At 35.6% G+C, this 13,299-nt stretch overlaps 2 protein-coding genes across 5 annotated transcripts in view; one reads left to right on the top strand and one right to left on the bottom strand.

Annotated features, from left to right (window-relative positions):
• The window catches only part of LOC147846793 (uncharacterized), a 133,892-nt gene extending 130,469 nt beyond the window's left edge, over positions 1 to 3,423 (bottom strand). The window contains exon 1 of the mRNA XM_087237068.1: positions 2,749 to 3,423. The gene's annotated coding sequence lies outside the window, so the exon portion shown is untranslated. The remainder of the gene's footprint in view (positions 1 to 2,748) is intronic.
• Positions 1 to 13,299, top strand: part of ptprdb (protein tyrosine phosphatase receptor type Db) — a 155,137-nt gene that overhangs the window by 97,124 nt on the left and 44,714 nt on the right. For 2 of the 4 annotated variants that reach the window (XM_087234881.1, XM_087234880.1), the window contains 4 exons: positions 5,527 to 5,624; positions 10,613 to 10,869; positions 12,314 to 12,407; positions 12,728 to 12,937. In XM_087234881.1, the coding sequence (XP_087091007.1) occupies positions 5,527 to 5,624; positions 10,613 to 10,869; positions 12,314 to 12,407; positions 12,728 to 12,937 (659 nt within the window). 4 annotated transcript variants of the gene reach the window in all.

The raw sequence follows: 13,299 nt of genomic DNA, 5'->3' as shown, positions 1-13,299 counted from the left end.
TCAGTGCACAAAAGAAGTTGTTTAGAAAAAGTAAGCATTAATAACAGTAAGTAAGATAATTGTTTATGTGGAGATGCTGAAACTATTTTATCCCTTTTACAAGATGTAAGATAAGCCTTTGGTGTCTCCAGAATGTGTCTGTAAAGTATCAGCTGAAAATACCCATCAGATTGTTAATTATATATAATAGAATCTGTCCATTTTGGTTTCTGAATACAGTGTAGCTGTTTTTGTAGCCTGTGGTTTTAAATGCAAATTAGCTGCTTCTCCCCGCCCACCGATCCGACATGCGTGTCTGCTTTTCCTGCTTTACATCAGATAAACAGCAGTCAGTAATCGAGACTGTCTTGGATGAAGCTGAAATAAAGCTCATTAGTCAAAAACACCAAGTAAGTGTTTTTGATGTATTTGTGGTGGAGTTTATTCAAGCTTTTCTGAAACGATGAGCCACACACTAATGCTATTTGGAGTACACACATATTAGCATTTACTGACACTATGTGGCCATGGTAATTATAGCGGTTAAGAATTACTTTGCGATTTTACTGTCTTTATTACAAACATGCTCTGTTTTTAAAATGTTGTATACATGTATACATGTTGTTATGGCGCCTGTTAATCTATTCGGTGGGCGGGTTAAACCGCACCCCTATGTCACGTTGTGGTGGGCCTCAGAATCACTTGGATTTGGGTCCTATTTTATTGTCAAGAAGTTTAAAAAAGAGACTTGTTGAGTTTATATCGCTCCAATATGACTGGACACACTACCTACACACAGTTCTGTCCAAACTGCTTACAAAAGTTGATTTTTATCATAGGTGCCCTTTAATAAAGCCATTTTTCTGTAAAATCTATATTAAAAATGTTGATTATGAGAATGTGAAAACAGATTTAAACATAGTTGAAGTTTTGTCATTTTTCAGTGATTCTGGAAACGCCGCTAATTGAAAAAACACTTGAATAGACTAGAAACATGAGGCAGATTCCAAATATCACTCAATCTGTATGAGTTGTTTGTTTGTCAGTGATTAGGCTTCTTAGCTCAGCTAATGCTCTCTAAATGGACTATAAATTTGCTTTAATTAGCAGATAACATCAGTATATGCTTATTATCCGCATGCTAAGACAGAACCTCTGATAACTATCTCAGAAACTAAGAGCCTTAAAACCACCATGTAATTGTTTCAGTGAACCTTTCACACTGTTTATTCTCAATAGACATTCATTCTCTGTGTGTGCAAATAGTCATATTGCATCCTGGCATTCACTTTAATTTTTGTCTTGCTTTGTTTTTGTAAGCAGCCGCAGAATGACTCAATAGAACATGTGAGTATATCTTTTTTGAACATGACCCAAATTTTTCATGCATATTGGATGTTTGCTTTTAAAATATATCAAGATCATATAGTTGAATGGGGGAAAATATATTTCAACAAATGTCTAAGCAAATTAATAGAATAATGAAATCATAAACATTGCTTATTTAGCTTAAATCACATACTATACATGAACATACTATAGTCAACTAAAAAGTGTTTCTATAATAAGGATATTGAGTTTATTAACTGAAAAGCAGGACTTCCAGGAGCCACCATATTAAGCATGGTGATTCCTCCCATTAATTTTGCAACAAGCCCCCTTCCCTATGCAATCTCTGATATGAATACAAATTATATGGAGCAGTATTGTAGGACATTTGGTCTTCTTAGTTATATAGTAAAGTGTGTATGTGTTTATTAGGAAGTGATTTTGACCGATTTGTGGCCGAACACTGAATACTCTGTGACCGTGGCTGCATTCACCTCAAAAGGCGATGGAGCACGCAGCAAACCAATCGTCATCAGAACTAAACCATCATGTGTGTATACTGTACTATATTTTTACATGCCTGTCTCACATACACACACTTACACATACACCTGAGAATAGTCACCCAAAAATGGTGAAAAGTGATTTACATCTTTGTTGTGTTTAATAATAGGCTAATAGATGTCTAGATGTCCAAACAGATGTCTTGGACAAAACAAGCCTACATTTGGGCTGCCGATGAAAAATCTAATAGAGAATAGTCTATAAATAGACTAGTCATCAAATAGACAGATTAGACCAGTGGTCTCAATCTCAATTCCTGGAGGGCCGCAGCTCTGCACACTTTAGCTCCAACCACCTCCCACTCACACCTGCTTAGTAGTCTCTAGTGGTTTTGAACACCTTGATCAGTTGGATCAGCTGTGTTTTATTAGGTTTGTAGCAAAATTATGCAGAGCTGCAGCCCTCCAGGAATCCAGATTTAGACCTACGGATTAGACAAGTCTATTTTTGGACTATTGTTAGTTGACAATTAGACTTTCACTGACAGCCTAATTGTTGTAGCTGAGATCTTAATGTTTGGATGTCTATTAGATGACTTCTAAAAATAATTGCTTGGTGGGTTACCCTGTATGTTCTTTTCAATGGTAATATTCTAATTTTCAAAAATTATTGAGACCATTTTTTAATTGTATCTAGTGATACGCTAAAAAAAAAAATCTCACTTGTAGAGCAAAAGCCCTATCTTTGTTAACAAATTGTTCTATTTTTCTTATTAATCCAAATAAATTTAAAAATACATTACAGTTGAAGTCGGAATTATTAAACCGCCTGAATTATTAACCCCTCTGTTTATTTTTTCCCCAGTTTTAACAGAGAGAAGAGTTTTTTCCAACACATTTCTAAACATAATAGTTTTAATAACTCATTTCCAATAACTGATTTATTTTATCTTTTGCCATGATGACAGTTGTTATGGCCCAAAAGCCAAAACTGGCTCAAATAACAATATCAAGGTTTGAGCCGAACATATGAATGGACAAAGACGATTGAATTAACAAATTGACGTCCAGTCAATAAATCTTTAATTTGCATAAATCAAATGTTTAAATAAAGACGACAAATATTAACAAAAACCTGTAGACAGGTAGGGCAGATAAACAAAACAGTTCCCTGACTATAACTGTTCTTAATGGATAGATCTTACCTACAACTACTAACAGTAAGTAATATTTTACTTGATATTTTTCAAGACACTTCTATACAGTGACATTTAAAGGCTTAACCAGGTTAATTAGGTTAACTAGGCAGATTAGAGTAATTAGGCAAGGTATTGTATAACGATGGTTTGTTCTGTAAGCTATCGAAAAAAACATAGCTTCTCCAGAGCCCCAAAACACCCTCAGACCCCAGAGGGTTAAAGTGGCTTATAATATTGACCTTAAAATGTTTTTATTATTATTATTATTATTAATAATATTATTATTATATTATTAAAAACTGCTTATATTCTAGCCGAAATAAAACAAATAAGACTTTCTCCAGACGAAAAATATTATCAGACATACTGTGAAAATTTCCTTGCTCTGTAAAACATCATTTCGGAAATATTTTAAAAAGAAAAAAATTCAAAGGGGGCTTAATAATTCTGACTTCAACTGTACATGTAATGAACGCTTTGTTGAATGTTAAAGCATCTAGTGAACTGCTGTGAGTCCTTTGAAAGTGCGAAGGTTTCAGGGTAAATTTAAACTAATTTACACAATGTACTTGACGTTTTTGTTTTTTAAAAAAGATTCACTTGTAGACAACCACATTGTTAAAGATAATTTCTTCCAAAACAACCTTGATTAGCACACTTTTTTTTAAGGTTTTCTGTTGAAAATGGTCATGTAAGTGCCTTCTTAGGGGCCGTTCACATATTGTGCAACTTTTGTGCACTCAAGGTATTTCAAATAGAGATGTGCAGCAAACACGTGCAAATGGAGAGTGACATAGTGTGACAAATGTTTTTATGCACACCTACAGCACAGCAAATTTAAAACACTTCATCTTTTCGAAATGCCACCCTGCACATTCACCATGTTTAATGTAACAAGAACCAACATATCAGCTTCATCATTTGTATGTATTATACACATTTTAATAATAAAGGTAAAAAAATAACCTCAGGCATATGCAAACCACCCAAACACTGTGGTGCTTTTTAATGTTCTCCCTAAATAAAACTTGTATCAGAGCTACAGCAAGGGGTTGTCAGTAGTGGTTCCTCCTATCTAATGGTTGCAACAACAGACACCACAGGAGCACAAGCTCATGAGTGCATTAACAGTTTTGGAGAAAGCGGCATGAATTTAGATGTGATATGTGAATGCTCCTTTAGACCCTATTTCTTGTAATTCCATGTGTAATGCTTTAGAAAACCCTTTTGCTTTTCAAGCAGTAAAGACACTTTCATTTTCATATTTGGGTGTACTATTTAATGAAGTATGAATCTCAAAACCAGGTATTTAATTTAACCCAGCAAACATTATGTCTTTCATATTTAATGTTAAACTTTAAACTTTTCTCTGCTCCGCAGTGCCAGGTATGCCTCTGCTCACAGTGGTGTCATCAGAGGATAGCACTGCCCTGCTAAAGTGGCAGCCTCCCCCTACCGGACTGTCCCCTGTGCTGGGCTACAGGCTGTCATACGGCCAGGCCGACCCGTCCTCAGACACCTTTATGGTACAGGAGCTGGGCGCAGAGGAACGCTCCTACACAGTCTCATCTTTAAGCGCAGGAGTGCTGTACGTCTTCCGCCTTGCAGCCCGCACTGTATGGGGTTACGGTTCAAGTGCTCAAGTCACACTTCTAATCCCAAACGTGGTGCAAACAACCACCGATGGCATGATAACAGACCCCATGACAACTGAGGGTCAAACCATGAGCGTACAGGAAAACGTTCCAATTTTGGCAAAAATAACAGCCGAAAGCATCAACTCCTCATCTGCGATCCTGAGATGGGAGCGACCAAAAAACTATGACGGGATTCAAGGTTACCGCGTGTGGTTCGCTGTCACCTATAGTAATGGCACAGACATTGCCATGGAATCTGATGTTTCGGAAACCACAGTGGTTCTTCATGGCCTAAGGGCAAATACTGAGTACGTGGCGAGAGTTTGCATGCTTAGCAAACAAGGCCCCGGGCCCTATAGTCTCCCCATTTCCATCAAAACACAACCCGCAGAGGAAGGTAGGACACATGTGAATCCTCACACAAACAAAACAATTAGTCAGGCAACCATTCTTATACAAAACTTTACTTTGGAAGGCCATTTTCTCTTTATGTCTGGTCATTTCTGTGTGTTTTTGTTGGTCTGAGTCTCTTGTTTGATGGCGTCCATTAAGCACAAGGTGAGAATCTTTCTGTAAATGGGTTTAAGTCAATGTTGGAGTGCTCCATTATCTCATAAAACAACTACAGTAAAGGTGAGCTCTTGGAAAAGAGTGACAAATTCTTGTCAGTACCATGAAAAAAAGAGGGACTATGTATTTTTCCTGCTGTCAGATAAAGTAACATCCTGATGTAGGAAATGATTTTAAAAGAAACCGTTGAAGAGATTTGTTGACGTTCTTCATAAATGCTTCAGCTTTGATGGAGGCCAGAGGTTGTGCTCAGGTGAGCTGAAGTATTGATGTGTAATTTGTTGATCTTCGTTTTTTCCCTTTTCATAGTTTTTGCTGTGAACTTCAAAGTGAAAGCTGCAATGAAGAGTTCAGTTCTGCTGACCTGGGAGTCTCGAACCACCAGTAATAAAGCGCAGTCTCTCATCGTAAGAACTACACTTATAATATGTGTTTGCTGTGTGTATGTGTGTGCTTGTGTTGGTTCATTAATTTCCTTTGGCTTAGTCTCTTTATTCATCAGGGGTCGCCACAGCAGAATGAATCGCCAACTTATTCACCATATGTTTTACACAGGGGATGCCCTTCCAGCTGCAACCCATACTGGGAAACATCCATATACACATTTACACAAATACGCTAAGGCCATTTTAGTTCATCCAATTCACCCCTACCGCATGTTTTTTGATTGTGGGGGAAACCGGAGCACCCGGAGGAAACCCACCCATAGTGAGAACATGCAAACATCAGACAGAAACGCAACTGGCCCAGCCGGGACACGAACCAGTGATCTTCTTACTGTGAGGCGACCGTGCTAACCACTAAGCCACTGTGTTGCCTAAAGCATTTAAAATAAAGCTATATTTAAATCTCACACCTGATATAGAAAAAATTGTTTCTTGTGCTATCATTGTAACAAAGCTGCTTGTTTTCAAACTTGCAATCTTTTTATTTGAAACTAAACCATCAGTGTCAATATATGAATATAAAAAACTCTAATTATAAATAATAACAATTAAAATAATACTATTCTGAAATGACTAAGGTGCCATTTACACTAGTGCGTTTTAGTTTTAAAACGACGTTTTAGAATGAAAACGATCCGCGTCCACATTATCGTTTCACCCAGCGTTTCTAAACAGCTCTCCGTCTACACCAAAACACTGAAAACGCACATCATGTGACCACACACACACACACTTTCTGGCATGTGCTGCAGCCCATCTACCCAGACGAGAGATGTGCTCGTCGGAGTGTTCGTTGAGGATCTCCCGCTGGATCTAATCTCACTATATTTGCTAAACGTGATATTTAATTCATCTTGTTGTCTATATCTAACAACATATTCCTCGACTTTGGTGTTTTGAATCGATTACATGTTCTCGGGTAACGTGTTTTGGCTGAGAACAAAGATAAGTTAATGATTAATCTAACCATGTACATTCTGTATATTGAGTAATTGCTTGCCTTTATTTACTATAATGTATAAACTTATTGTATGTTATACTTTTATAATGGCCAGTATTGATTATTAAAACTGATATTCAGCAAAAGAGAGGGCATGTTTCATATTTTTAATGAAAATGAATGGAGGCAGTAATGTTACGCTCTGTTTTGTTATGAATACGCATACAGTGAAGATGACGCTCGTATATGCTGCACAACGCCACAACATTTCTGCTGTCTGTTAAGTTGTTAATATCAAAATGAAAATAGCAGTTCCTTCATGTTTTTATTTTATTGTTAAGAAAGTGAAACAATGTAGCCAGGATGATGTGAATAAGGTTATAAAGTACACCTTTCCCTTTGAACATTTACCCGACATGTTCTTGGGAGTCTGTTTTCCATATCAAACTTGCGAAGTCTGAACTTATAAGGAGAGGATGCAGAACTTTAACTGTGTGTAGGCTACTTAATATTGAGGAAAAGTCCCAATCAGAGAAGCGAATGTTGGCAGCCCCGCCTCTGTTTTCAGATGTCTCTGTTTTCCCTTATCCACACTGAGACGGAGCAGCAGCGTTTTAGGATGAAAACGGCCTCTTCAGCGTTTCCAAAATGCTCCATTTTCGGTGCTCGAAAACTCCGGCTTAGTGTAGACGGATGGCGTAACCGTAGTAAAAACGTATGCGTTTTCAAACCAAAACGAATTAGTGTAAACAGGGCCTTAAACTCAAACAATTTTTTTGGCTTCATTCATATTCAGGCTTAAAGATGAATTTACATGATTGTTCTTGCCTGTCATTTGTGATCATGATATTTTTGCATACTGTATAACATTTTCTGAATATAAGTTACATTTTATATCTGTTAAATTCCAGTTATGGCACTCTCACAAATACGACCAATTATTATCAATTAACACAACCAATTATTAACCAATTAAATTTTACTTCCCTAACCAAGACAACATCTGGTGTCGTAACATTTAATGCAGGCCCATCCAAGTTCATGACTGATGTTATTTTTTATATCTTTTTCCCTGTGTGTGCGCATGTGTTTATGCACTGATACCGACTGCCGACTGACACTGTTGTTTGCGCAGTAAACTCAGTTCTGTTCACATTATATTTGTCTGCGTTTTGTCTTTTGTTACTCTCAAACACAACCAATTATTATCTTTTTCCATGTTACATCCTCCAACATCACACATCTTAACATTTAATGGGGGCTCGTCCGGGATCATAAAAGTTCCCTGTGGTTTTTTTTCTTTTATTTTTTCCCTGTTTGTTTCCCTGTGCCGTGTGTGTGTGTGTGTGTGTGTGTGTGTGTGTGTGTGTGTGTGTGTGTGTGTGTGTGTGTGTGTGTGTGTGTGTGTGTGTGTGTGTGTGTGTGTGTGTGTGTGTGTGTGTGTGCGCGTGTGCGAACTCACTGGCATTGACTGACACTACTTGATGTTGCCTGGTGGCTTACTCATGCTGAACTGTGTGCATAGTTACCAATTCTATTTAAATTATGTTTGTCATATTTTTTCTTTTTCCATCCACCCACACAACCAAAACCAGTTATTATAATTTTAAATATTGCGTCTTCCAACTCTGTATGACATCTGGAGAGGCAACAGTTCCAAAACAACCTATTTAATGCAATTACTGTCAAGCAGTATGTGTATAGCACATTTGCCACACGCCAGAATTATGCTTTAAATGAATTAATTTAGACTCCATGTTTATGTTAGATGTTGTTTTTTAATAAAAACCACTATAATTTAGAGCCAACTATAGAGCTTACTCAGTATATGGCTACCGGCAGGTAATTTTTACACTGTTTCTTAATTAAATTATAAAAACATACCTAAATTATGTTTATATAACTTATAAACATTTGTGAGTTATACACCAATGTAATTCTAATGTTGTGCAAGTTGTAGTCACATGCTACTTATTTTCTGAAAAATGGCATTTTTATTGTACAGAATACAATATACACAGTCATTTCTACATTATACAGTTGATGTCAAAATTTTGATTCTCTTTCAAAAACTCCCCTCTTTAACATAAAGTATATTTTTCGGCACATTTTTAACATGATAGTTTTAATAACTAATTTTTTACAACCAATTTTTTTTTTACAGGGATACAGTACATAGAATTTTTCTAGTCATTTTGAGCTAGTATTCAGCTTAAAATGTAATTAAAGTGCAATGCTTAACTAAAATAAGCCAAACTACTGTATATGCTAAACTAAAAAAGCCAAACTAAAATAATGGATGAGGTACTAAATAAGATTTTCTTGAGAAGAAAAAATATTATAGGAATCACTGTGAAAATTTGGTCACACTTTATTTTAATGGAAAATTCATGCTATTAACAAACTATTAACCTTTAAGTTAATTAAGACTTTTAGCTCAATAAACTTATTAGCTGCTTAGTAATAGTTAGCAGTACTCCCCACAAATAGACTTTACTTTGGTGTGCCGACCAGGTATATTAACGGCTGCCCAAACATATTTAGTGACACATTTTTGTTTTTTACTATTAATAACATCCTTTTACACTATTTTGTATCCGCCCAATATAAACATCCGTGATCGATTAAATAGTGGAAAGTCTTATCTTGTTTACCCGTTTCGTTATGTGTGTGCGAGACCTGTCTGCACCCCCACAGGTAATCTCACATGCTCTGCAGACCAACAGAGACAATTTGGGATGGGTTTCTAAATCTCCTTAAATGTCTGAGATTTAACCTTTTGGTTTCGTTTTCTATAGCTCATATGTGTTTTTGCATTACCTTCTTACTTAAGCCTACTTTCATTTGGTTTTAAGTAAGTAATAATTAAAAATAATAAAAGTAATAATTCATTGATGATTCAGAAATGACTCTTGAAATGACAGAAATGAAACCTTTCTATATTTGCTAGCTGCAAAATATCTATACACAATTAGTAATGGTTAATCAACACATTTGCCTTATTGCCAGCATCATGTCGTGGGGCTTTTTGCTGCAGCAGGGACTGATCCACTTCACAGCATAGATGGCAACATAAAGAAAGAAGAAATACTGAAGCAACATTTCAAGACATCAGCCAAAAAATTAAAACTTGGCCACAAATGGGTCTTCCAAACAGACCATGACCCGAAGCATACTGCCAAATTAGTTAAATGTGCTTTAAGGACAACAGTGTGACTGTTTTGGAGTGGCCATCACATAGCCCTGATCTCAATCCTATAGAAAATTTGTGGACAAAGTTGAAAAAGAGAGTTGAAACGGTTTTTAAAAAACAGTTATGTTTCTTTCTTTTTTTGTTAACGTCTGGTTTCAACTGTATATGTTTTAAACCTGTGGTTAGTAAGGTAGTAGTTAGGTATTGGGTAGGATTAGGGATGAAAAATAAGATCATACTTTAGAAATGCTAATTAACAGTTAATATTTTAATAATAGCAGGTAGTAAGCCAGTAGTAAATGGTGTGAATTGTTATTTTAACTGTTACTTATAGCATACATTTATTAATTTCCAGGTCTACAATTCTGTCTTCATATAAAATTCACATATGTTCATAATTTAATAAGAAACATGTAGTGAGTTTGTATTTTAATCTTTACCTGTTTAAACTTTTTTTTAAAAATCGAATTGTTTGAAATCATTCAAAGTCATCTTTTAAGTGTTCAGAGGCCCTCTAGTGGTATCTAGACCCCTTGTTGAGAACCACTGGGTTAGGTGATGAATCGTTTCATAAGCTTAGTATTAAATCAAGCTTGTGACTGTGTGTGTCTGTGTCACCACCTCTTCATGCAGCATATTGAGACTGAATTGTGTATGACAGTGTTTGTTTAAGTGTGAGTGTGTGCATGTTAGCAAGTGTCTGAGGTGTCAGTCTAAATCTTTCTCTGCTCTCTTTATGTGTGTGTGCCATAAGATACTCATAGTTTGACTGTCAAAGTGTGCATTTAATGTTTTCCATCTTTCTTTCTTTGTCAGATCTCATATGGCGATGGCGAGAGTGTGGAGGTCGATGGGCGGCTCGGGCAGAAGTTAGTGACTAAGCTAAAGCCTCAATCTCTGTACAACTTTCTGTTAACCAGTAAATCCGACAGCACTGGAGGCCTGCAGCACCGCACGGACGCCATGACGGCTCCAAACCTGATGACCAGGAAACCACAGCTGCTGGACAAGACCAGCTCGCAGAGCATTGCCATTCTGCAGCTGCCCACTGTACAAGGCCAGGCTAACGTCAGGTCAGGGAAACTCCAAAACATATACAGGGAGAATTAACATTAGGTTCTAAATTACTTCTCAAACTTATAAATCTGGAAAAGAATTAGGATCTGAGGATTCTGAAATATAAGCAGAGAACTAAAAAATAATTAACTCAGAATTCTATTGAAAACTCTGAGTTTTGAAGTTGTTAAAGTTTTACAAAGTTATGACAGTTACTTAAATGAATGAATTTTATTCTGAATTAGTCAACATTTCTATTCAATAAATTACTGATAAATTAATCTTTAAGAGTAAATATTATATTACTGTATTTTCAGGAAATAATTTGTACCTGACTGTAAGTTTCACTTTGTAAAAATCGCACTGTCGAGAGAAAAATTTGAGTTATTTATTTGGAAATGCAAAATAAAACTACTATTATTAAAAAAAAATGTTGACAGGCCTTTTAAAAATGTTTACCTTAAATCAGGGGCCTCAAACTGCTGGCCTGCGGCCCATTTACGGCCTGCCCTCCTCCTCACTCGGCTGCAACAACCGCCCCCACCAAGCATCCAAGCCCCCAACAATTCTAAGCATCAACTCCCCCAAACGAAATTTAACTCTGGTCTAATATGTTTTACTTCAATTATATTTCTTTATATTATACTAAATACAAATATTTTTGTATTTGTATTTTATTATTTTTTTAGTCGCAGTTCTATTATTTAAGTTTAAGTTCATATTTAAGTTAAAGATACAGCAAAAACAAAAATACAAAGATTAATTGTGAATTCTAAAATATAAATGGATGATTCTAAAAAAAATATCCAAAATAAGTCCAAAATATAAACTAGAAAGTCTAAAATATAACTTTGAATTCTAAAATATAAACTGAGGATTTTAATATATTAACAGAAGTCAAAATTTAAACTAAGAATTAAAAAATATAAACTGAGAATTTTAATATATAAACAGAAGTCAAAATTTAAACTAAGAATTCTAAAACATAAACTGAGGATATTAATATAAAAACAGAAGTCGAAATATAACTTTGAATTCCAAAATATAAACTGAGGATTGTAATATATAAACAGAAGTCAAAATATAAACTGACAATTCTAAAATGTACCCAGTTCTACACAACAAACTGAAACGTGTAAGAGATAAACTGAGAATACTAAAATATAATTTTAAAAATTGTAAAATATGAACTGCCGCGTAATTAAATGTTCAGAATTCTAAGTATTAAAATAATTCAGTGACTGTGAATTTTTCTTGATGCACAAGGTTGTGTAAACATAATGTAATGTAAATTGTTAAAAGCAAAGGCTCAATAAACCGTTGCATAGATACAATACCTGATTCATTATCTCTTCTTTTTGTGCTTTAAAACTTTTGCTTTTAATGCAATTGTGTTTAGTTTAGCCAGCTTTTCTTCGTGAGATTCCCCCATAATAATATATCATGATGTTTAATTGGCAGGGGTTTCTACATTTTGGTCGTTCCTTTGAAAAGGCAGAGAGCAGGAAACTTCCAGAATATGTGGAGCGATCCAGACGAGATGAACCTCGATGAGGTACTAAATATTTGTGCATTATTTAGTACTTTGTTCAGTTTTAACTAAGTCCTTTTAAGACAAGTCATTTCACTAGGCAGCCATCATTGAATCATCTCTCAGGCAGTATGCTTGGGCACTCTGTTTGAATGGGAACACATCAAATTCTGCAAAACTGCTTGTCAAGCTTTTCCCCATTCAAAATGATATGAGTGACACGTCTTGTGTATTCTAACGTCTTTGGTTTTCTGCTATTGTCAGCATATTAGTTCAAAGTTGAAAGCACTTGTTGATTCAGTGTTGGCTGTGGTTAATTTGTCCTGTTTTCTGTTTTTCTCCAGCTGCTGAGGGAGATTAATGGCACCGGTCGCTCTGTGCGTTTACGGAGGCAGGCAGAGGCAAAGCCGTACATCACTGCTCATTTCCAAAATCTTCCTGCTGAATTTAAGTTAGGAGATGGACATGTGTATGGAGCCTTCATGAACCGACCTCTGGTGAACGGACAGGAGTATGTGTGCTTCGTACTGGCTATTCTCGAACTGGGCCAGAATGTAAGTCCACTATATAATTTTGGGGTCTGCAGTGATAATGTACTGTATAGGAACAGAATAACTGTAAAGATTCACAAAATGTTGGTTGTTAAAGCTGGAAATGTGGCATTGAAAGTATAAAATGGATTTGAAAATATTAAGAAATAAGGTCCTGGGGTTTCAGATATGTTTATATCCGTATTTAGTAATACACCATACCATTATTTGGTGAAATAACATGATTTTTAATCATAACACTTCAAACATTTTTTGACAAAAATACTTTAAATGACAATATCAGAAATTTTGAAGAAATGTTATCAGACATACGTAGAATCAAACAAATTACATAAATAAAAATGAATAAATAAAACAAAAATAAA

The sequence above is a fragment of the Danio rerio genome, chromosome 1, assembly GCF_052040795.2.
Source record: "Danio rerio strain M-AB ecotype USA chromosome 1, GRCz13ab, whole genome shotgun sequence".
NCBI lineage: Eukaryota > Metazoa > Chordata > Actinopteri > Cypriniformes > Danionidae > Danio > Danio rerio.
The sequence above is the reverse complement of the archived record's forward strand: the minus strand, read 5'-3'. Positions and strand labels throughout refer to the sequence as shown.